Source organism: Staurois parvus, unplaced genomic scaffold (genome assembly GCF_062004578.1).
Source record: "Staurois parvus isolate SC_StPar_1 unplaced genomic scaffold, SC_StPar_1.0 ptg000117l, whole genome shotgun sequence".
Classification (NCBI taxonomy): Eukaryota; Metazoa; Chordata; class Amphibia; order Anura; family Ranidae; genus Staurois; species Staurois parvus.
The window spans coordinates 496,548-522,100 of NW_028317913.1; the positions used below are offsets into that span (position 1 = coordinate 496,548).

Consider the following 25,553-nt stretch of genomic DNA (forward strand, 5'->3'; position numbering starts at 1 on the left):
ATCTTCCGCTCGTTCAGATGCTCCTTCTCCTGCTACTCCTCTTCACGGATTCCGTCAGCAGTCTTTCTTGGAATCCGTTTCCAAGAGACAACAGTTTGCGAGCACGCACCCGACGTTGCAGAAGCTGAACGTCCTCCTGTCCAAGTTGCTGGTGCTGCAGTCCCTCCCTTTCCAAGTGGTGGACTCAGCACCTTTCCGAGAAATGATGGCTTGTGCCGAGCCGCGGTGGAGAGTGCCAAGCCGTCATTTCTTCGCCAGAAAGGCAGTGCCAGCCCTGCATTCACATGTAGAAGAGATGGTGGGCCAGTCTTTGAGCATGTCGGTCTCTGCCAAAGTGCACGGCAGCGCCGACGTGTGGAGCTGTAACTACGGTCAGGGACAGTACATGTCATTTACGGCCCACTGGGTGAACGTGGTGCCGGCACAGCCGCACCAGCAACTTGGACAGGTCACGCCGCTTTTGCCTCCACGTTTGCACGTCCTTGGTCCAGCAAAGATGTCCGCCTCTACCACCTCTTCTTCCGCCGTGTCCTCAGCCGCCACCCCCGTGCCAAGTCCCATTACCCGACCGGCATATCACATGTGCAGGGCGCAACGGTGTCACGCTGTGCTGCACCTGGTATGCCTTGGCGAACGTAGTCACACAGGGGAGGAACTTCTGAGTGTAATGAACAGAGAAATCGACAGATGGCTGTCTCCGCGCAAACTGAAAATCGGAACCATGTTGACCGACAACGGAAAGAACATGGTGTCTGCTCTGCGTCAAGGAAGGTTGTGCCATGCGCCATGCATGGCTCACGTGTTCAATCTGGTTGTCAAGCGGTTCCTAAAATCCACCATCCCACTGCAAGACATCCTTAAAATGTCACGTAAACTTTGCATGCATTTCAGCCATTCCTACACCGCAAAGCACACCCTCCTTGAGCTGCAGCGGCAGAACGGAATTCCACAGCATCGCCTGATCTGCGACGTTGCAACAAGGTGGAATTCAACCCTACATATGTTAGACCGCCTTTACGAACAGCGAAAGGCCATCACCGATTTCCTGATGTTACAAGCGGATAAAGGTACTCCCCTGTGTAACTTAGATGTCAGCCATTGGCAGCTCATGCCTGACACCTGCCGCTTGCTCAGGCCCTTTGAGGAGGCCACGCTATTCGTGAGTCGGCAGGACTATGGGATGAACGACGTCATTCCTCTGTTGCACGTCCTGGAACAAATGCTGTTAACAATGGCTGGTCAGGGTGCGGTAGACGTGGCGCACAGATCTCAACGCCACATGACCCCTGTGGGGGCAGGACAGGAAGAAGAGGAGGAGGTAGAGGAGGACATTGGTGCTCAGGAATTATTGAGTGAAATGGGTGGTTTTTCCACTCAGCGGACAGGAGTGGAGGAGCAGGAGCATCTGGTAGAGGAGGAGGAGGAGGAGGAGACAGAGGACCCAGACGCACCGTGGCAGTATGCTGTGGAGATGGAGGCAGGGAGTCCCTCGCATTCCTTGGCACAAATGGCCCATAGCATGCTCGGTTGCTTGCGTAGCGACAGCCGAATATTAACCATCAGACAGAGGGATGACTTTTGGCTGTCCACCTTGTTGGACCCTCGCTACCGTTCAAAAATGGTGGCCTTTTTCACACCTGCTGAGAGGGAGGCCAAAATAACGTACTATAAAAACCACCTATGTAGTGAGTTGGTCTCTGCCTTAATGCGCCAACGTCCATCCTCAGACACTGTGGGCCCTGTGCGCTCGCGTTCCGCTGCCATGGCAGCAGGGGAGGGGTGGGGTGGTAGGAGCAGTGGCAGCTCCACCAGCAGCAGCTGCCTCAGTCTGCAGTCGATGATGAGTAGCTTTCTTCACCAGCGCAGTGAGGAAACTACTAACCAGCCGCAGCAGCATCAGGTGGACCTGGAGCAGGACCTCAAACAACAGGCTCGGGCCTACTTGGACAGCACCCTGCCAACCGAGGTAGACAATCCCCTTGACCTTTGGCCCCAACGAAACTTGACCTTTGGCCCCAACTAGCTGAATTTGCCCTTGAAAGGCTGTCATGCCCGGCCAGTAGCGTGGCATCGGAGCGCGTGTTTAGTGCGGCAGGAGGTATTGTAACTCCGCGGAGGACACGACTGTCCACCCAAAGTGTGGAGAGACTCACGTTTTGTGAAAATGAATCAGGCGTGGATTAGTCTGGATTTCAAACCACCAGTTCCTGACACAACTGACTAAATCCGCCATGAATCATGCCCCAAACATGTTATTATTTTTAACATAGGCCTCTGTATGGCCTTCAATTTAAGCTGCTTACGCTTCGCCACTCTGCCATGGGCCCCTGTACCGCCTCCTCTTGCTGCTGCCAGGTCCAGAGTGTGTCATGGGTCCCTGTACGGCCTCCCATTGCTGCTGACTTCATCGCCAGACTCTGCCATGTGCCACTTTCAGGTCTCCTTACACTGTTGGTGGGTTCCATTTTGTGATAGGGTGCTGTATGGCCTTCCATTGCTGCTGCCTCCACCGCCACCCTGCGCCATGTGCCTCTGTCGTCTGCTCACGCTGCTGACGGCTTCCGCTTTTTAACCGAGGCCTGTGTTTGGCTTCCGAATACTGCTGCATCCACCGCCACCCTGCGCCATGTGTCTCTGTCGTCTGCTCACGCTGCTGACGGCTTCCGCTTTTTAACCTAGGCCTGTGTATGGCTTCCGAATACTGCTGCCTCCACCGCCACCCTGCGCCATGTGCCACTTTCAGGTCTCCTTACACTGTTGGTGGGTTCCATTTTGTGATAGGGTGCTGTATGGCCTTCCATTGCTGGTGCCTCCACCGCCACCCTGCGCCATGTGCCTCTGTCGTCTGCTCACGCTGCTGACGGCTTCCGCTTTTTAACCGAGGCCTGTGTTTGGCTTCCGAATACTGCTGCATCCACCGCCACCCTGCGCCATGTGTCTCTGTCGTCTGCTCACGCTGCTGACGGCTTCCGCTTTTTAACCTAGTCCTGTGTTTGGCTTCCGAATACTGCTGTCTCCACCGCCACCCTGCGCCATGTGCCTCTGTCGTCTGCTCACGCTGCTGACGGCTTCCGCTTTTTAAACTAGTCCTGTGTATGTCTTCCGAATACTGCTGCCTCCACCGCCACCCTGCGCCATGTGCCACTTTCAGGTCTCCTTACACTGTTGGTGGGTTCCATTTTGTGATAGGGTGCTGTATGGCCTTCCATTGCTGCTGCCTCCACCGCCACCCTGCGCCATGTGCCTCTGTCATCTGCTCACGCTGCTGACGGCTTCCGCTTTTTAACAGAGGCCTGTGTTTGGCTTCCGAATACTGCTGCATCCACCGCCACCCTGCGCCATGTGTCTCTGTCGTCTGCTCACGCTGCTGACGGCTTCCGCTTTTTAACCTAGGCTTGTGTATGGCTTCCGAATACTGCTGCATCCACCGCCCGCCCACTGCTGCTGCCAGGCCCGTAATCTGTCATGGGCCCCTGTACCGCCTCCTCATGCTGCTGCCAGGTCCAGAGTGTGTCATGGGTCCCTGTACGGCCTCCCATTGCTGCTGTCTCCATCGCCACACTCTGCCATGTGCCACTTTCAGGTCTCCTCACACTGCTGGTGGGTTCCATTTTGTCATAGGGTGCTGTATGGCCTCCCATTGCTGCTGCCTCCACCGCCACACTGTGGCTCCACACTCTGGTTTTGGCCCCGTGACTGCCCAAATGAGTGAAGTGTGCGGTGATTCTAAGATCGACGGCACTCATCTGCATGTCATACTGACTGACAGTATTAGTTCTCTTCCCCAGCAGACTCCAAGGGCATTTAAATTAAAGGTACAGTGTTCTGCACTAATATAAAGGCTCTCTGAAGCCTAGAAACACCCTTTTTATAAGTTAAATTCGCAGCGAATATATTCGCCTCGAATCGAATTTATTCCACGAATTCGGCGAATCAGCCGAATCGAATTTTTGAATAATTCGCTCATCTCTAAGAACTATGAATCTGTTAAGCCAGTGTTGTGTGACTTCACAATTTTCCAGTTTGGCTTGTGTGAAAGAAATGACAAGAGTAGCTAAAGAGAATTCCATATCTTTTTGTCTTTAAACATGTTACATTTATATATTTCGGATGTGCATTTAGATGCTTGCCTGGCATTGCACCTTAAATTATTGCATTCAAATAGAAATAATAAGCAGTAAACTGCATATTGCCCTACAGATTAAACTGAAATTCCATTACAAAATCTAACTAATATTAAAATGTTCCCTCCCCTTCTTATCATCTATTCTTACTAACCTATGTACAATGCCTTGAAAAAGTATTAATAACCCTTGAAATTTTCCACATTTTGTCATGTTACAACCAAAAAGGTAAATGGATTTTATTGGGAGTTTAAGTGATAGACCAACAGAAAGTGGCACATAATTTTGAAGTAGAAGAAAAATGATAACTGGTTTTCAAAATTTGTTACAAATAAATTTCTGAAAAGTGTGGCATGCATTTGTATTCAGCCCCCTTTACTCTGATACCCCTAACTAAAATCTAGTGGAACAAATTGCCTTCAGAAGTCACCTAATTATTAAATAGAGTCCACCTGTGTGTAATTTAATCTCAGTATAAATACAGCTGTTCTGTGAAGCCCTAAGAGGTTTGTTAGAGAACATCAGTCAACAAACAGCATCATGAAGGCCAACGAACACACAAGACTGGTCAGGGATGAAGTTGTGGAGAAGTTTAAAGCAGGGTTAGGTTATAAAAATTATCCCAAGCTTTGACCATCTCATAGAGCACTGTTCAATCCATCATCCAAAAATGGAAACTGTATTGCACAACTGTAAACCTACCAAGACATGGCCGTCCACCTAAACTGACATGCTGGGCAAGGAGAGCATTAATCAGAGAAGCAGCAAAGAGCCCCATGGTAACTCTGGAGGAGCTGCAGAGATCCACAGCTCAGGTGGGAAGATCTGTCCATAGGACAACTATTAATTGTGCACTCCACTAATCTGGCCTTGAAGAGTGTCAAGAAGAAAGCCATGTTGAAAAAAGCCATAAGAAATCCCATTTGCAGTTTGCAAGAAGCCATGTGGGGGACACAACAAACGTGGAAGAAAGTGCTGTGGTCAGATAAGACTAAAATTTAACTTTTTGGCCTAAAAGCAAAACGCTATGTGCGGCGGAAAACTAACACTGCACATCACCCTGAACACACCATCCCCACCGTGAAACGTGGTGGCAGCATCATGTTGTGGGGATGCTTTTCTTCAACAGGAACAGGGAAGCTGGTCAGAGTTGATGGGAAGATGGATGGAGTCAAATACAGGGCAATCTTAGAAAACCTGTTAGAGTCTGCAAAAGACTTGAGACTGGAGCAGAGGTTCACCTTCCAGCAGGACAATGACCCTAAACATACAACCAGAGCTACAATGGGATGGTTTAAATCAAAGCATATTTATGTGTTAGAATGGCCCAATCAAGGTCCAGACCTAAATCCAATTGAGAATTTGTGGCAAGACTTGAAAATTGCTGTTCACTGATGCTCTCCATCCAATTTGACAGAGCTTGAGCTATTTTGCAAAGAAGAATGGGCAAAAATGTCACTCGATATGTAGAAAGCTGGTAGAGACATCCCCAAATAGACTTGCAGCTGTAATTGCAGTGAAAGGTGGTTCTACAAAGTATTGACTCCAGGGGGCTGAATACAAATGCACACCACACTTTCCACATAATTATTTCTAAAAAAAATTTAAAGCCGTTTATCATTTTCCTTCCACTTCACAATTATGTGCCACTTTGTGTTGGTCTATAACATACAATCCTAATAAAATACATTTACGTTTTTGGTTATAACATGACAAAATGTGGAAAATTTCAAGGGGCATGAATACTTTAAGGCACTGTATGTATTGCTTAGATCTTCAGTTGTAGAAAACCTCTACAATCGTAGAAGGATCAAGGCAGTAAGCACCTGGATATAATCTTCCTCTGTACAGGTTAAAGCCCAATTGTAGTTTTGTTTTCTAAATGTTTGACAATGTCATGTTGCCTATAAAAATAGGTGGAACTATGGGTATAATCAATAATGACATACAGCGGGTAAAATAAGTTTTGAACAAGTCACCATTTTTTCAGTAAATATATTTTTATAGGTGCTATTGACATAAAATCTTCACCATATGTTGGTAACAACCCATGCACTCCATACATACAAAGAAACCAAAACAAACAAGTTCAGAAATGTGTAATACAATTTAATGATACAGGGAAAAAGTGTTGAACATGCTAACTGATATTTAATTAATACTTTGTACAAAATGCTTTGTTTGTAATAACAGCTTCAACATGCCTCCTGTATGGAGAAACTAGTTACATGCATTGTTCAAGTGTTATTTTGTCCATTCTTCCACACAAACAAACCTTGAAGGTTCTGTGGGCCTCTTCTATGAAATCTGATCTTTAGTTCTTTCCATAGATTTTCTATTGGATTCAAGTCAGGTGATTGGTTGGGCCATTCTATCAGCTTTATTTTCTTTCTTTGAAACCAGTTGATAGTTTCCTTTGCTTTGTGTTTGGGATCATTGTCTTGCTGAAAATTCCACCATCGGTTCATCTTCATCATCCTGATAGATGGCAGCAGATTATCAAGAATGTACATTTTTCCATTCATCCTTCCTTCAACGATATAACGTTTGCCAGTACTGTGTGCTGAAAAACCGCCCCGCACCATGATGTTCCCACCTCTAAACTTCACTGTTGGTATGGTGTTTTTGGGGTGATGTGCACTGCCATTTGACCTCCAAACATGGTGTGTATTATGGCATCCAAAGAGTTCAATTTTGATCTCATCTGATCAGACTATATTCTCCCAGTATTTCTAAAGCTTGTCAAAATGTGCTGAAAACGTTAAACGAGCTTCAACATGCTTTTTCTTCAGCAACGGAGTCTTGCGTGGTGAACGTGCATACAGGCCATGGCGGTTGAGTGCATTACTTATTGTTTTCTTTGATACAATGGAAAGAGCTAATTCCAGGTCTTTCTGAAGCTCTCCACAAGTGGTTCTTAGCTCTTGGACAACTCTTCTGATAATTATTTTCACTTCTCTGTCAGAAATCTTGCAAAGACCACCTGGGTGTGGCCGGTTTATGGTGAAATTATGTTCTTTCCACTTCCGTATTATGGCCCAAACAGTGCTCCCTGGAACATTGAGAACTTTAGAAATCCTTCTGTAACCAATGCCATCAGTGTGCTTTGCAACAATAGGGTTATGAAGATCTTGAGAGAGCTCTTTGCTTTTACCCATAATGGGATGTTTCTTGTGTGATACTGTCAGGAATGGACTCGCCAATGGTGGTGGGACTTACCTGCCTTGTGGGCTGCAGTACCAAGGCTGGCCAGCGGGTGCTCTCAGCAGCCAGAATCTCACTCCTGCAATCAAGCCATCACCTGAGGCTGATTGCAGGAGGTGTATTTAAGCAATGGCCAGGCCTGCAGTCAGTGCCTTGGTGTACTGTGCCCATGAGGCCCTGTGTCTGAACCTGATCCTGTTGTCTGCCTTCCTGATCCCTCTGCCTGACTCCTGACATTGATTGAACTCTGCCTGCACCGACCCCGGATATTCCTGACCACTCTTCTGCCTGCTCATTTGGTACCTTGACTGCCCGATTGTTCCTGACCCGGCCTGCCTGACCACTCTTCCTCTCCAGCCCTGACTACACCTGTCTGTGTTCCTGCACATACTGTCATTAGTTGAAGGTTTGGGTTTTGTTTGTACTGTGCATTGTATACTCGTGTAGTTTTGAATAAACTATATTCTTATTATATCACTCCTGAAGCCTGCGTTTCCCTGTGTCAGTTCACACATCTCTGGTCATACCTGGAGCCCTGACAGATACCTTGGTAATGAGACACCTTTTTATAGGCCATCAGTTGAGACTGGACCAGCTGATATTAATTTGCACTGACAAGGGGCAGGATTGCTTTATAATTACTGATAGATTTCAGCTAGTGTCGTCTTTCCATGACTTTTTGCACCTCCCTTTCTTCATGTGTTCAATACTTTTTTCCTGTGTCATTCCATTTTATTACACATAACTTAATTTCTGAAGTTATTTGTTTTGGTTTCTTTGTATGTATGGATTGCGTGGGTTGTTAAACATGTGAAAATTTCATGTCAATGGCACTTTTTAGAAATTAATTTACTGAGAAAAATGGTCACGTGTTCAATACTTCTTTTACCTGCTGTATATGATGCAGTCTAGCAATAAAATGAGTACAGCAGTCTGTTTTTATGAGTCCCTCCTGTAACATAGTTGCATTACCTGTTGATCCTGCCAGGAAGTCTGCCCAGCAAAAGTGGCAATTAGAGTGTTGAGATAAACTATTAGACACTGACAGGGATGCCTACAGTGGTCAGCTATTATTACGCAATAATGCAATCCTTTTATCCCAAAAGAAAAGAAATTTCTTTTTGTAACCACTTTAAAATAAAGCATTAGCTGGAGTTAGGCTTTAATTTTTTAGTCACATCTAAATCTACTACCCTTTCCACAGGGTAACATTGCTGCTGTCTTAGGGTGGCCATGTTGCTCCTTCATACGTAGCATGAAGGACTGAGCATAGCCACCCTAAGACAGGAACTGTGTTACTGGGAAGATCACCAGGTGAAAATGAAGGAGGAAAAGGTATAAAAGAAGAACATTAATGCAGCCATCACATGTAAGGAAATGGTAAGCAGCAACATATTACATTTTTGGGGGGGTTTAGATATGCTTTATAGTCCTAAATATCTGTTGCTTCTCTGTATAAATATCTGTTGCTTCCCTCTATGAGAGCAGTGGTCTACCTCTAGCTGCCCAACAGGGCCCTGCCCAATGACAACTACTAATCTCCAATCAGCAATGCTTTCACAAAGAGGAACAGCAGTCTTGGTCTTAAGAATGCTGCCAGGAAAGAGAGACTGACTCTGGAGCAACAATAAACAATTTTAAGGCAGATAAGACTATCATGTATTTTAATAAAAGGCTAAAATGCCAAATTTATTGCAAATGATCCACAGAGTACACAATTACATTACATACTCAAAAAAATATTCGATCAGTGTTATTACATAAAACGGCTAAAAAGTATTTAAAATGTCCACAGTATAAAAAAAAATTGTAGTAAGCCTATCGTGGCTTGAATTTTAGTGGGTACATCAGGATGAAACCAAATTCGTTTGTGAAAAACTCTTTCAGGGGATCAAGCAGGTGTATGCTGTGTCCAGAAAGCAGTCACATTGTTAAGTATATCAATATCTAGACACAGCATGCCTCTGCTTTATCCACTGAAGAAAGTGTTTTTCCAAAATGCGTTGGATTTTTCCTGATGGTACCACCAAAATTCAAGCCACAACAGGCATACTACAATTTTTTTAATATTTTATTTTTATTTTTAAAGTCTCATGGGAGTCTTGTATTATATTTTTCAGTTAAGTTAGCGATTTTTGCAGTAAAAAAATATCACACTCCCTTTCCTTCTATTTCTTTAAAAGTTATAAAAAACTACTATTGGCCTTTTAAATGTCATGGTAGATAAAGCACTGTGTAATGGTAGGGAAATCTGTCATCTCCCACTGTCATAGTATTAACAATGCTATGAAAGTTTTCCACTGAAAGCCCTGATTTACACCTTTAGAGAAGGCAAATTGCTAACGTTTTCTATAAGCACAAGTTCACTTTAAAAAAAGCAAGTTGCCCAAAAGTAATGTTTATCTGATTGTGAGAATAACATCTAGTGTCATTCGGGAAGTATATTTGTTTGCAGTCCTGCATAGGCAGAACAGGCACCTCAACCTTGCATAGGTGTGACGGGCCAACATTTATTATTTACTTCATCATCCAGGTAGAGATCACACAATTCAGGCCCCTTGAGCAATTAATGAGTTTACTGACACTTCTAAGAATGAAATGTGATATTTCACAGATTAAATATGTCCAACGCACTGATGCAACAAGGAACACATGCTCCAAAGATCGACTGAACTCATGTTCTTGCATACCAGAATGCGTATGTACATGTACGTACATGAGTGGCAATGTTTTAATTAACACAGGGGTGAAAAAGTTCAGTCTCGCCTGGTGCGGAACGTACAAAGTACCATTTAGGTATTGACACTAAGCCAAGAACAGGCTAATGTGTGAAGCTCTTCTAGTGAAAGAAATACATAGAGAGGCCTGTATGAGCTTGCACATGTCTACTTCAATATACATCTCAATTTAAGGCTCTCGTGTTACTTTTTGAGTTATTTTTTTCCTTCTGCAGCTAGTAGGTTTGTAAGATGACATATTGCTGAATAATAGCCAAGTCTAAATATCATCCCCCTCACTTTCTTTTTCTTTCACAATTTGCATACGCAGCTGGACAAAACGCCAACTCTGTGGACGTTAAGTTGAAGAGGATTCTTGAGTCCCAGCCACAGGTGGCAAACTCCCTGTCTAATGCTGCTCAAAAAACATCACCCGAAGCCTCCAACAGAGACTTTAAGGTGAGTTAACCTGTTTGATGTGCACTGTTTAATTGATCCGTTACATAAAGGAAGGTTAGTGAAAACTGGAGCAGAAGTGGGACTGTTAACCCTTCAAACAATGAGAATTCTTTCTGAGTTTTCCTAATGAAAAAAAGAAACTTGGTCAGTTGCCATGGTCACTATCTCCAGCTTCTGGGGGCTAAATTTTATACACTGGGGGAAAAAATTGTATCAGCCATTCTTTACGCCAATTTTTTATTTTGTATAGCAAAGTTGCCAGGTCATTTCTTGGTTTTAAAAACTTGTATGGTGGATTTTCTGCACTTACCATGCAGGTTTTTAATTTTATTTTTTAACCATAAATTTAAAAAAAAACATTCTTACTGCTTTTTTTTTTTTTTTGCTATAATTGTTGTAGGGGATCATTTAATATTTATGTCATCCCTAGCCATGTAAATCCTGAAAACCGCGTCAGCTGCAGTATAATATGCGTTTTTCTACATTTGATTTTGTTGGCTCCATTCAAATTATGTTTCATTATCATGGGACTGCTACTTAAATCTTGACCAAAGGATTCACACGCTGACATTCTACCACACGCAGTGTCACAACAAGACCCAAGCTCTTATCAGAAGGGGGAGGTCTCTGCTTCTCACTGCAGTTAAGGTCCTCTAACTGTTCTGGCGCTCTTTTCTTTTTCTCTTATGTAAATGCACCATCTGGCATCTTTCATGTTGATAAACCCATTTAAATTTACAAGCCATATTAAGATGGAGAGAGCTTTTAGAGGGCTAGACTATGCAAAGACCAAAGTGAACTAATGGAAGTGGCAGGTTTAATAGTCTTAGATTATAAGTGACTGGTTATGCTGTTGTTGGCCAAACAAACGGAGGACAACACATGCCAAAGATGGAACGCAATTTAGCTGAAAGACCTTTTTGTAGCATTGCATTATGTATTTGGTTGTCGTGTATTTATTTATGTCTGCTGTTTTAAAAGTAATATATATGTAAACAAAGAACACATTGTTCCCATCACCAATAAATGGTAAAGCGCTATGCCAATCTGACCAAAGCTTTTTATTTAGTTACATTTTCTGTTGGTAAGAATTTAGAGCTAAAAATCTTGTAGACGTTTACTAGAGTTAGGCAGAGCCACTAAACTGGAAATGTAAATACGCAGCACAGCAGACAGTGCCTGACACTTGACACCAATTAGACTTGTAATAGGAAACTGTGTAAAAGTGAAACATTAAAGATAAAATTGAATGTGTGCATGGGACACAACCTGCACACTCACAGATTCTATTTTTGCATAGCTCTTTGCACCACACTGAAAACACCAGAACGTCAGGATATAAATATAAAGTGTGCTATTACCAATTTGTTTTCAGGTACAGATTCATCTTGTCATCCTTATCCTTGCTTCGCTACTTAGTCAATAACCTGGAACAAATAGGTCAAGAGGCTAAGTTTCTTTGTGCTGTCATTTTTTTTTTCTTACATGAGGCATTTTGTATGAGAGACAGCAAAGAGTTGGCAGTAGGTGTGCTTGTGAACTGCTCACCTGCATCTTGGGTAAGGGTTCTCAGATCACCAGACTGCCATCAAAAGGAATGGGAGCTACAGAAAAAAAAGGAAAAAGCTAAAATACTAAGTGTTCCTTTTTCTTGAAGAGTTATATTTGACGAGTTGTTTTGGTTCACTCTATATAATTCTTGATTTGGTTTTTTTTTTAGAACAATGTGCATATCATATACTTTGTTTCTGGTTCTTCCTTGTCCATATTGTATCAATAATGGTATATACAGGCAGGTTCATACTAGTATGGATCACTAACCATTTTCTAATCTGTTCATAAATGTTTCTTTTTATATAATTTTAATAATAAAAACTGCAACAGAAAGGTTTGGTTTTATTACATTTTTGTTTAAAACCCAACAATTGGTGGTGTGAGCAAGCAATCTTTTAAAAGAGGGCTCCACTTTTTTTGTTTTTATTTTGTGTGTATAAACCTCTTCTAACCCCCGACACTGATGCAGTTTTAGAAGAAAATTCTATCTATACTTGTCCTCTACGTGTCACACATGCTCCCCATTTAAATCTTAAACTAACTATAAATGATCAGTGAAATTCACTAAGGCCTGTTTCACACAGGCATCATTTTGTATAAGAGCAATATGAACACTAAGCTTTTTTGTAAATGGCTTTCAAAGAGCTTTCAGCAAGCTTTTTTGAAGCTTTTAAAATACCCTTCAGCTCCAGTTTGTAAATGCGGGTGTGTATTTGAGTGCTGATTGTCACTTTAAACAAGTTGCTAGCAGGCTTCAGGACTACCTGAAGCTTGTTGAAAGCCTGCTAGCAGCTTTTTTTAAAGTGACAATCAGCACTCCAATTAAGATCTGTGTATAGCATATCCAAACAGGAGCTGAAGGGTGCTTTAAAGGCTTAGAGAAAGCTGCTCATAACTTGCCGAAAGCTTTGCAAAAGTTTGCTGGAAGTTTCATAAAAGCTTACTGTTCGCACGACTCTTATAAAAGCTGATTCCTGCGTGAAACAGGCCTAAAACTGGAGCAGTTGTGCATAGTAACTAGCTTCTAGCTTCTGCTTGTTCAATTAAACTTTGAAAATGAGAGCTCAAAACTAATTAGTTGTGTGCAACTACTCTAGATTCTCTCTGCTCCAGTCTTAGTAACTTCCCTTTTGTAAGATTTTGCAAGGCTAAAAAAGAGAAATCTATTGATTTTCCTGACCATGCTAAACAGCATAAAAGGAGAAATCTCCCCTGCCAGCGCCTGCAACTTTCAAAATATCTGAAAAGGGTATTTGCTCCTTGTATGGTCAGCCTCACAATTCACACTAGAATTAGAGTATGGGGAGATCTTTTTTTTTTAATTATAGAGCATTTTTCAGGATTAGTAATTTGGAGATGAGGGGCATAGCAAAAAAAAACAAACTGCAGCTTTGACTAAAGTTGGATAATGCCCTTGCTATAGGTGTAGGCCATTTACCAAAAACTTCCAGCGAAGGCATCATTCCTTCCAGCCTTTTTGCTAGGACATTGCCAGGAGATGCCTTAAAGCATTATCCAAATTTGGTCAAACAGTTTGTTTTTCTCTACAGGTGTGCCCTACCTGCATTGGCAGTTTTTGGTAAAGGTGAACAGTGCCTTTAAAGCCTATTTTTTGGGAAAACAGAAATCCTGTTTGTGGGCTGCCCCCACATTGCAAGGGTTAAATGCTTGTTTAGGTTTTGGGTACTGGTAAAAGCACCAGCTGTGGACTGTCCCTTGGTATCTATGGGCCCTGCATTGTACTTGATGACACCAGTATGCAACCATTGGAGCATAGGAAGAAAAGGCTGGGAGCGGTTAAAAAAAAAAGTGTATTTTCCAGTACCCTACACCTAAACAAGCAGTTAAAGTGACACTAAACTTTGGTTTTAAAAGAAAACATTCTATTCAAGTATGTAGTCTTAACTCAAATTACCTTCTGTTGCTTTCAGGTTTTTATAAATCTCTAAATTCCTTTTTCTTTTGCTGTGATCTGACTTCCTGTAGGAGGGTGGCTACGTTCATTCTCCATGGTCCCACTGTATATAGGTACATCCTCTTTTGCTCACCCTTGAGATGGACTATAGACTATGGGGTTTGTAGTGTAGCATAGAGCAGTGCACATGGCCACAACTAGCATTCACTACTCATTCCAAACAAACAGAAGTGAGAGGGAAAACGGAGAAGTTTGAGAGCTCATGGAAGATGTTACAAGGAAGCAGAAAAACACTAAGAAACGATTTCATTAAAAATGGCCATTAAGGAGTGTCTCTGTGTTTTGTTTAGGTTTGTTTTTTTTTTGGAGGATGAGAATATCGTTTAGTGTCACTTTAACACTTGCAGTACGGGGACAGCTTCACTGCAAGGGAGGATCTTTGTTTTTCATGGTTTACCTTTAAATTATAGGACATTTCTACATAATAGTATTATCACCATGGTAGCATTTTCTGCCATAAGTATTAGAATATGTTAAACATTCTATTTAAGTTGCGGAACAGATAGAATCGTTACATTCAGTCATATAAAAGTGTTCCTTCCCTTGAGTAGACAGAGGCTAGCTAATATGTACTCCAGATCTGACACCTTGGAAAATTGTTCGTTTGCCCATTTCTCAGCTGCTCAGTTATGTTATATTCCAATTTTTTAGATTCTACTGAACATGTCCACCTGTTAAATGCTACGGTGCTTCAAAAACCATGTTTTTTTTTTTTCTAACAGTGACTTGTTTTATGCAAATAGAATTTTCCATTTCTAAAATTTTAGTATACAACTTTGGGGTTTGTTGGTTGACTAAGCCTGGCCTTGCTTGTAGTTTTGTCTTATGCTTAGATTAATTTCACTGGCCCTGTTGGTGGGAAGGATAATTATATTTAAATGAGTTGATGAAGGGGACAATGTGAATAATGCATGGACAGCATGAGTAACAAATGACATGGTTTATTATTGTTCTTATGCTTGCGTAATGTGATTAACATGCCGCCAGCGCTACAATATCTAATTGCTTATTTCTGATCTATACTTACACATGTTGCACAATTGCAATTTGTTTAGTTAAATATTTAAAGAAACAAAAATTCAAAGTCTAAAGAAAAATACATGAATTTAGCATGGACAAAGTGAATCTAGACCGAATCACACATTCAAAAACTTTGACACATTAGTAGCCTATTGTCCTTGTACAAGGATTAGTTGGATGCGTTGAAATAAAAAAACAAAACAGAGGGCGAACCAGCCCAGCACAATATCCTTACAACTTGTAATTTATTGTTAAAATTGTGGTAAGATGCACGCAAACCAACAGATGTATGAAAGTTTGTCCTTGGATCCCCATTTCATCACGTTACAGCTCATACTAGGATAATGAAAATCCAACTTTCTAACGCGTTTCAAGGGGCAGCCCTCTTCTTCAAAGCTAAAGTCGGATGTGTTATTAGCTGTTTGTACAAGCTCCCAGTGGGGTTCAAAAGATCCCGTACAGACTTGCATTAAAACAATAAACAGAAGGTGCCACCATCTAAGTGTATTAGTTTAATTAATTAATGACACCACTCCCCTTCCTCTTTTAGTGCCTAATAAATAGGTATCCTTTCCTCCATTTTTCTCTCATGGTTTGACAAAGGAGCGATTGTGGGCTCTGAAACATGTTACCACCCATCCCGCTTTGACGTCAATATGTCCTGACATCACTTCTGACTCCGGTCCTAGCGCTGGCTTGCGTTCCAGTGCAGCTATATTTGCTGCTGGAGGAAGACACAGCCTGTCATATGGACTTTGCATTCTGACAGAGTCCAGATTTATTCCACTTATCCTGCAGAGCTGTTATAAGGATACATCTCATCCATCCATTGTCCCCCTGTCAACCGAGGCTTGCCAGCAAATAAGTCTGATGATATGCCCTCATTCTCTCATCCTTGAGTGTTTTTTTAACCCTTTCCGTGACTTATTTTTAATTTAAAACAAGGCGGCGCCTTATGTTTGTTTATTGTTTTAGTGCACAGAGATATCCAATACCCTGTTAGCAGAGCTGCAGCCATTATAGAAGTGGCTTAACACACCTAGATCTACCATACAGAGACTATGGCTTCTTGCTTGGCACCTAATCACTCTTTCTCCATTTGCGATATAGAGTTTTTGATGTTTTTGTACTTACAGATTTGCATACCTAGTTAAAGCCTGCTGTACATTTAAAACATACAGAGGATGAGAAAAAGACAATGAATGAACACTTTAAGGGATTGAGGAGAGGAGAGTTTGCAGAAGTTCAAAAGTTTGTTACCTTATAATATGCAGCTCAACAAAGTAACTTTTGTTAGCCGTACCACTAGAAAGTAATGAAAATATATTACTGGCATAACTGCATGACATGTTTGCATCTTTACTAAAAGAAGACGTGCGCCCAGTACTTGGACATTCACATTTTTATGCATTCTTAACAAGCAATATTTGAGCTTTTAAACAAGCCCTCGGCAACCTCTGTAATTGCAGGTATCCTAGAGCAACTTGTTCTCAATTGTTTTTGTTTACTGCACAACGCTTTCATTTCACGAACTTGGTTCACCCTGCTTCCCCCTCCTAGCAGTGATTTTACCGCTTGTCAGCCTTTTAATCTCTAATGAAAAACATTAGATACACAGGAAGAGGAGCGAACAGTCTTGAGACCTGACTTCAACAACTTCTCTTTTGAATTTAGGATTAATTGCTCCACAGAGCCTGTTGCTAAAAAAGGTCATTAAGAACTTTGATTAAAGCTTATTTATTGCTTATTAGCATAATGTATATATTAAATATATATAGCCACACCACAGTTCTTAAAACTGAAGCTATACGAGCTTTACAAAAATTATGCTTACTTTGTTGCAGTTTCCTACAAGAAAATATCTCTAGTAGCATAAATGTATCAAAAACACACAAAATGTGATAAAATGACTTATGTAACAGATTTCAGTCGGCTCCCAGTGTTTGTTTTTTTCTTCATCCTTCATTCAAGAAAAAAGAGCAAGAGAAACAAAACAACTTTTTTTTTTAGCGAGTGCTTCATGGCAGACTAGTGCTCTATCCACTGAAGTAGAGAGGAGGGAGACGGTAGGAAGGCAGAACCTGTCAGTAATATCACGAAGGCTTTAAGACACTCTGAGTTGTGTATAACTTTTCACCCACCTGCGGGTTGTTAGGGGACCCCATCGCTGACTGAAAGGATTTCCTTCCCCTGGATAGAGGAGCCCTTTGATGTCTCAGTAACAATGACTTTCATTGCTTCCCTTACCCTGTCGGTTCCAATAAACTGGTGATGAAAGTGTGTGCATGTCTAGCACCAGCAGACTTTCAGCTCGGCTCTGAACAAAAGGGGTTCTGGATCAGTCCTGATCTATTTTTTATTATTATTTCATTATTTTTCAGGAGCACGTATGTGTGTATGTTTATGTCTGTGTATATGTTTATATCCGTGTGTATGCAGTGCAGCCTACATATTTGCTTCCCAGCTGCATTTATTCTAACGTAAAACTAAGCCAGTTCAGGATTAATAAAATGAATTGAAAAGGCTAACTGAATTAGTGAGCTTAGCAGAATACATTTGTAAAGTGGCAGAAGTCTTTCCCATACAAAGAATTCTTAAAATGGGATTTAGTGGCTAATCGGACTGATAGTTAGCACATTGCTTGGCCTAGTAGACAACAGTAGGGATTTATTTGGGTTTTTTTTTTTTTCTTTTTTGGTCTGCATGGATGATAGCAGTTGATTCAAAGGGTTAAATGCTACCACTTTTGGGCTCTATGGATATATAAGATTGCACATTTTATCTGAATTTAGATTTTTTTTAGTTTTTCTTTGACTTGGGTTAACCCCCAACATATATTGCTGCATTTTGTTTTTGTGAGTTTGCAATTCATTTTTTTGGCGAGGCAGGGTAATATGAAGATTAATTTAGTACCTGAATTATTTTCAAATTTTAACAAACATTAGTTTTTAAGCTGTTTTTTTGGTGATTACAATTCTAAGTGATTGTGCTGGATGCAGAAAAGCATTCAAAGCAATTTGTTTTTGAGGCCATGCTCTGCCCACAGCTGAAATCCTCCCTGCCTTTGGGCTGCCATGCTGGAATGCTGTAACTGCTGATGTGGGAACAGAGCCATTGGACAAGCGTTCTGGAACTTCTGCCAAGCACCCCAATGTCTTCTACAGTGTGAATGAGCCCTTGCTTAGTGCTGCCAATTTATGTTTAATCCCATTTTTATTAAGTTTTTCGATGTTACAAAACAGACAAAATAAGCACACAGAGTGTCATACAAATACAAAAGTCTGAAAATAGACATATTTATCACATATTTGGCAAATTGAGGGATCCAGCAAAAATAATTCCACCAGTTTAAACCCTTCGACTACCTAACCTCTTAGCATTTCTATATTAACATGTCTACACAACAGGGTAGATATTTTATATGGCAATGGCAGGATTCAAAATAAGGTCTGAATTACAATTGTAGGAAATATGCTGCTAATGACAAGGAAAGGAAAAAAGGTAGGCATTGGCTTTGTTCCCAATTTAAAAGTTTTACAACTTTTGTCTTTGAGTTTCAGCAAAATAATCTAGGCCTGAGAGAAGCATCATAAGAGAAACCAGCCATGGGCCTGCTGCAAGCAGAAGAAAGCATGTTCTCAGTCAACATGAATACACAGCTAACAACTTCTGCTGCACAGGTACCAAGATTTGGAGTATTGAGCCCTTACTGAACAAGCATCTTAGCCCTGAAAATAGGTGTTGACAGAGATTGCACTGATTTTCTAGTGAAAAATATGATGACGGAATTTTCATGGGGCTAGCTAAGCCCAACTCTTAAATCCTTCTGCCTTGGAAGGGAACCTTTCCTAGTAGCTGCTACCTTTCCCAGCTATGGCTGACATCTAGTGCTTAATACTGCTGTTGCCCTACTCTAATGCTGACCATTCACTGGTCAAAAAATCGCTCATATTTGTTTTCAAATAACAAACACTCGGTCGTGAGAGCAAACAATATTGCCATCATATAATCATTGAATTTAGAATGATAAATTGTTCAATGGACATAAATTAATCAGTTTTTAATTTGTTTTGTCACATATGCGCAATTTGAACAGTTCATTTTTAACAGGAAAGAAACACATTAATCTTTTAATTTATCATCCATTCTGCAGAAGTTTCCCAACTTTTTCCTTAAATTTTTTGGCTCAAAAAAAATTCAACACTGATTTAATATTTTTGCCCATTAATTGGATGAAAAACAAACAAACTGTCCAAATGATAGATATTCAGATGATTGTTCATCTAGTGTATGGCCACCATGAGTATTAGTGCCAGTTTTGTGCAGTATAGATTCTCACATTTTTTATTACACACAATGAGGTATCTGTCCTGGTAAAAGCACTGCTTTCAAGCGATGGGAAGTGATTGCTGCCAGTGTCAGGTGTGACATGCAGCCAACATGACAAATTGCCTTTGAAATCTGCCTCTTTCCTTTGCGTATGGGAGCTGTAAGAATTAAATTTTGCCAGACATTGGTGGCCCAATGGTGCTCTAAGGTGCAAAATGACAGCACAGTAGCATTTAACCCTTTCACAAACGGATCTGCTAAGAGTGTCACGATAATAAAAGCAAACCATATGGAGAAACACAAGAATAAATGGATGACGCAAGTACAATATCTACTTACTTCCTGCTCCCACAACATTATGTTTTATACTAAAGGATAATTGGGTTTAGTATCATCTGCAAAACAGACGAAAGCCATAACAGTAATAACAACAGTGCAAAGCTTAATTTTCCCTGGCCTGGACCTTTTGCAGCAGATTTCCTATGACAAAATGACAGGTACACTTTAAGAAACATTGATGAGCATGTTTTTACATAGTAAAGCATCACAAATGTTTTAATTACTATGCCACTTTTCATAGGAATATTTGATGCCACAGCCAAGGAGTACCTTGTTACTCTCAAGGGAGTGGTTTTGACTTGGCTTGCTTTGCGCATCAGCGTTTCTAATAAAATTCAGTTTTGTATGTTGATAAACGCAGCCCTGTGTATTTGTAGGGAAGAATAAACTGTTACCCTCCCCAGAGGCTGAACCATCCCCAGCCTCCTCCAGGCTGGAGAATAAGCTGGGCTCATTATTGATTGTCTCAATGCAGAGGAAGGGCAAAGTCTTGGTGGCTTTTGATAACCAGTTTCAGCATTCAGCAGGCCTAGTTATTAGTCATGCATCTTAGCCTTCCCCTATTTACGTTCAAAACACTTAATAAAAATAATAAAAGATTAGGTGTAAAATGAAATATTTGTTTGGTACACAGGACCTCGGTATCTGCAGCTCCCACACACTGCTGCTGTTTAGCCTTCTGGGATCTTTCATGTTGATAGACCCATTTGAATTTGCTACCAGTATTAGCATTGGAAGCCCAGAAAAAAAAATAACAATTGTCGCAGTAAAGGGCTTACCTACAAATCTGGCTTTGGAAAGGTATTGCTGATGAAATGCAGTTCAGTGGGGTTGTATTCTAATCCTACCTTTTCAGACTTCATACAGCATTAGTGCTTTATCTGAATGGGCATAAAATTAGAAACTAGTTCTTCTTGTTGTACAAGTCGGTGGGACTATAAAACGATAGAATCCCTCCCTGGTAAGGTTGCTGGGAAGGAGGAAGAGATTAGCAGGGACAAGCTTTGCAATTGATATCAATCGCCTGCTGAATACACTTTGCTTCGTAAAAATGTTCTGCTGAAAGTTTAGCAGATGGAGGAAAACCTTCACTTTCTTTGCAAGTTTATTTTTAAGTGTGCTTTTTTTCTTTAAGAAACCTTTTTTATCTTTAAAAAAAAAATAAAATTAAGGCAATGAGTAAAATGAGTCTGTAGATTGCTAATGGTATTTAGGAACATTGCTTCTCTTAATTAAAAAAAATGTATACAAAGGTATTTTTTAATGTTTTGGATTGAGTGTGGAAAGGTTAGACCCCTTTCAGGGTTTTATTGCTGTCTGTGATCCCTGTCTCTAGAACAAAAAGAGAGGGGAAGTCCAAAAATTTGTAGTTGGCACTTCAAAAGGCGAGGTCAGATTTTCCAATAGGTCCACCTGTTCTAGTGATAATTATAGGGTGAACAGGTGAATTCATCTCACCTTGGGGAAATTTCCTGTTGCTTCCTAGAAAAAGGAATTAAATTTTTTTTATATATATATATTATTTTTATTTAACTCTTCCCTGCTCTTCCCAAATATAAGTTATTCTGAGTTTAATAAAATTGCATGCAGCCAGGTACAGCAAGCATCTCAGTGATCTCATGTGTGGGACTAAGGGCACTTTTTTCGTGCTTTTGTAATGCGCCATTTGTGGGTAAGCCTGCAGAGGGGTCAGAGGATGAAAGATAATATATATCAGCCTGTAGTTTATCTGACTTTTTTTCAGACTTTCATTTTCAGGACAGCCAGGTGCAGAAAATAAATGCCAAGGTGAAAATAAGAGCCACTGCACTGTATCTGCTGTTTAAATGCATCTGCTTTCATATGTGACTGAAGTGGTCCTTTAAAAGGGTAAGTCCACCCTTAAAGTGGTTGTAAATACTGAAGATTTCCTACCTTCATGCATTCATTGTATGAAATTTTAAAAAAAAGTGTGCTGCTCTCCCCACAGACCCCCCCTAATACATGCCAGAGCCCCACCTCAGTCCAGCAATGTGCACGGGAGCCTTAGCTGTCCCAAGTCTCTTTCTCCATTGGCCCCCACTGCTGTCAGTCACAGCCAATGAGGAAGGAACTGGGCCAAGTCTTATGGACGCATTGAGCGGGGCTCAGGAGGGAGCACGCACCAGTGCCCCTGTAGAAAGTGGCTTGCTATTGGGGCACTGGTCAAGGAGGAGGAGCAAGGAGGACCCGAGAAGAGGAGGATCGGGGCTGCTCAGTGCAAAACCACTGCACAGAGCTGGGAGGCATTCCATTTTTGTTATTTTTTAAAAGAATCGAATCTTTAGAAGCACTTTATTAATATTTAAGTTATGAATGAACACTGGCCAGCTTAATCATTTCAGAATTCTTATGAGTCTGCTATTTCAGGTGTGAAATATCAGCACAGAAGTTCCTTCCTCTGTGAGGTCTCACTCCTCCTGCATTTTCCATAATGTAAAATCTAAAAATTTACAACCTGAAAAGTGAGCATTGCCTATGGCATATGAATGGAACTGAAATCTCAGACTCACAGCTTCTACACTCATTGCTGTCATGCACAGTCATTTTTAAAGCAATTATATATTTTTTTCAAACAGCTTTAGGTCACATACACAGTTAAAGGAATTAGGACAACCTATCACTATTCCTAGCATTAGAATTTATATGTACTGTTTGTGGTAGGTTACTGTGGTATGTTCAGTCAATATGTGTGATCAAAATCTGGTCCCTAAGAGACAGAGATGAGTGATTCAGCTCGTTGGTATCCACGAAAAAATTGAAGCATTAGTTTTGAGTGAACTGACCCTTTAAGCATTCCAGTTTGTGCTCCGCTTCAGTTCCCGAAGCCTCCTTAGGGGTTGTTCACAGTTGCAGTTCACAGTACAGTTGAACGGTAACACTTGTGACCCCTGTCCTCAGACATGGTTTTTAAATGTGTTTAACCATTTTACTGCCATGTATGTAAATGTTACATCGGAACAGAACTGCTTGCACCAGGCTGGATCTCTAACCCTTAATGCAACCCTTTGCATTTGCAAAGGCTGTAAGCTCATGGTCTCTTCAGCAACCGCAAACGTACACCCAGGTAGTGCCTGACACAAAACCTTTTTCTTAGCAAGCTGCCAATCACTTCCACAAGGTATGTAAACATGGCGACTGCTGTGTTTTCTACTTCCAGGCTCTGTGGATGTGATCTACCTATCACTTTACCAAGTCTGAAACCACAGTCCCTGTGTAGCCCCTTTCTGTGCTCCTCCTGTCTCTGTAATGAGGGGTGTGGTGCCTTTAGACTAGATCTCATTCAATCTCCGGAGGTAAAGACAGCAGCTGATTCAGCTGTCAACAGCTAGGCTAGATTCACACATGAACACTTTATTGTGGTGCGTTACCACATATGCATTAAAGCATATTGCATCAAGAAATCCTATTCATTTTGAATAGGCTGCGAACACAGCTCAGTTTTGCATTCCTTGTCACCATTTAGAAAAAAAAGCATAATGTAAAATTTACTACATTGTGTTATTACTTGATACAGTTGTTTATCTTTTAGGACCCGTTCATACCACATGCAGTCCAACATGTTTTTTTCTGCATCAAAAACTCATGGACAGAGGGTTACAAGGATTCCAGTAGCAAAGATCACACCACTGCAGTACGTTCCAGTGCAGTCAACAAAAATAGAACATGCTGCATTTTTTTGTGCAAGGAACTGAACTGGAATGTGGCAAAATACATAAAAAATGCATCTGAATGCAACGGGGCGCATGTAAATGCATCAAAAAGCACCAGCATGGATTACAGCAAAAAAAAAACGGAAACTAGGGAAGAAAGGGAAAAAACGCAGTGGAACGTATTGAAAACACATCAAAAATACACCAAAACGCATCAAAAATACGCATGCAGAAACACATTTAGAACCATTTGAACTGTGTTCCTGTGGTGTGGTCCAGCCTTAAGATTTAGTAAGAATTTGGAAGTTTACAGTTGCAAGAAAAAGTATGTGAACCCCTTGGGATTACGTGGAGTTTTGCATGAATTGGGCATAAAATGTGCTCTGAACGTCATCTAAGTCACAACAATAGAAGAACACAGTCTGCTGAACATAATACTACACAAACATTAGATGTTGCCTTGGCTTAATTGCACATAACATGTAAACATTCACAGTGCAGGGAGGAAAAAGTATGTGAGGCCCTAGCTTAATGACTTCTCCCAGAGTTAATTGGAGCCAGGAGTGAGCCAACCTTGACTCCAATCAGTGTGATGATATTGGATGTGTTGCTGACAGCTGTCCTGCCCTTAAAAAACACACACCTGTTTTGGGTTTACTGGTTTCAAGAAGCACTGTCTGATGTAAACCATGCCTCGCAGAAAAGAGCTCTCAGAAGACCTACGATCAAGAATTGTTGACTTGCATGAAGCTGGAAAGGGTTACAAAAGTATCTCCAAAAGCCTTGATGTTCATGTGTCCACGGTAAGACAGACTGTCTACAAATGGAGAAAGTTTAGCACTACTAAGTGCTACTCACTACTGTTTTGCTACTCACCCTAGGCGTGGTCGTCCTGTAAAAATGACTGCAAGAGCACAGCGCAGAATGCTGCATGAGGTAAAGAAGAATCCCAGAGTGTCAGCTAAAGACCTACAGAAATCTCTGGCACATGCTAACATTTTTGTTGACACATCTACAATAAGGAAAACATTAAACAAGAATGGAGTACATGGGAGGACACCACGGAGGAAGCCATTGCTGTCCAAAAAGAATATTGCAGCACGTATGAAGTTTGCAAAAGAGCACCTGGATGTTCCACAGCACTACTGGCAAAATATACTGTGGACAGATGAAACCAAGATTGAGTTGTTTGGGAAGAACACACAACACTGTGTGGAGAAAAAAAGGCACAGCACACCAACATCAAAACCTCATCCCCACTGTAAAACATGGCGGAGGGAGCATCATGGTTTGGGGCTGCTATGCTGCCTCAGGGCCTGGACGGATTGTTGTCATTGATGGGAAAATGAATTCCAGAGTTTATCAAGACATTTTGCAGGAAAACGTACGACCATCTGTCCGCCAACTGAAGCTCCGCAGAGGATGGGTGATGCAACAGGACAATGACCCAAAGCATACAAGTAATTCAAGAAAACAATGGCTGCAACAGCACAGAATACGCCTTCTGGAGTGGCCCAGTCAGAGTCCTGACCTCAACCCGATTGAAATGCTGTGGCATGACCTTAAGAGAGCGATTCACACCAGACATCCCAAGAATATTGCTACACTGAAACAGTTTTGTGAAGAGGAGTGGTCCAAAAGTACTCCAGATCGTTGTGCAGGTCTGATCTGCAACTACAGGAAACGTTTGGTTGAGGTTATTGCTGCCAAAGGAGGGTCAACCAGTTATTAAGTCCAAAGGTTCACATACTTTTTCCTCCCTGCACTGTGAATGTTTACATGTTATGTGCAATTAAACAATGGCAACATCTAATGTTTCTGTAGTATTATGTTCACCAGACTGTGTTCTTCTATTGTTGTGACTTAGATGACGTTCAGAGCACATTTTATGCCCAATTCATGCAAAACTCCACGTAATCCCAAGAGGTTCACATACTTTTTCTTGCAACTGTATTTGTGTTTGAATGCACTGATAATTATTTATTTTTTTCTTTTTTTATTAGTTTCAAGTCGTATAGGAACAATTCAATCCAATAGACTTCACAATAAAACACAGTATGGTCAGTGAGCATTGTGCACATACCTTTTCAAGATTTGTCATTAGATCCTACACATAGAAGTCACTAGTTAATATCAATAGAACGTGATTGTAGAAGATAGA

General features: G+C 41.3%; 1 protein-coding gene across 7 annotated transcripts in view; it reads left to right on the forward strand.

Annotated features, from left to right (window-relative positions):
- EHBP1 (EH domain binding protein 1) overlaps positions 1-25,553 on the forward strand; it is a 547,128-nt gene that overhangs the window by 410,706 nt on the left and 110,869 nt on the right. For all 7 annotated transcript variants that reach the window (XM_089671985.1, XM_089671988.1, XM_089671986.1 and 4 more), the window contains one exon: positions 10,377-10,504. In XM_089671985.1, coding sequence (XP_089528111.1) covers positions 10,377-10,504 — 128 coding nt within the window. The remainder of the gene's footprint in view (positions 1-10,376; positions 10,505-25,553) is intronic.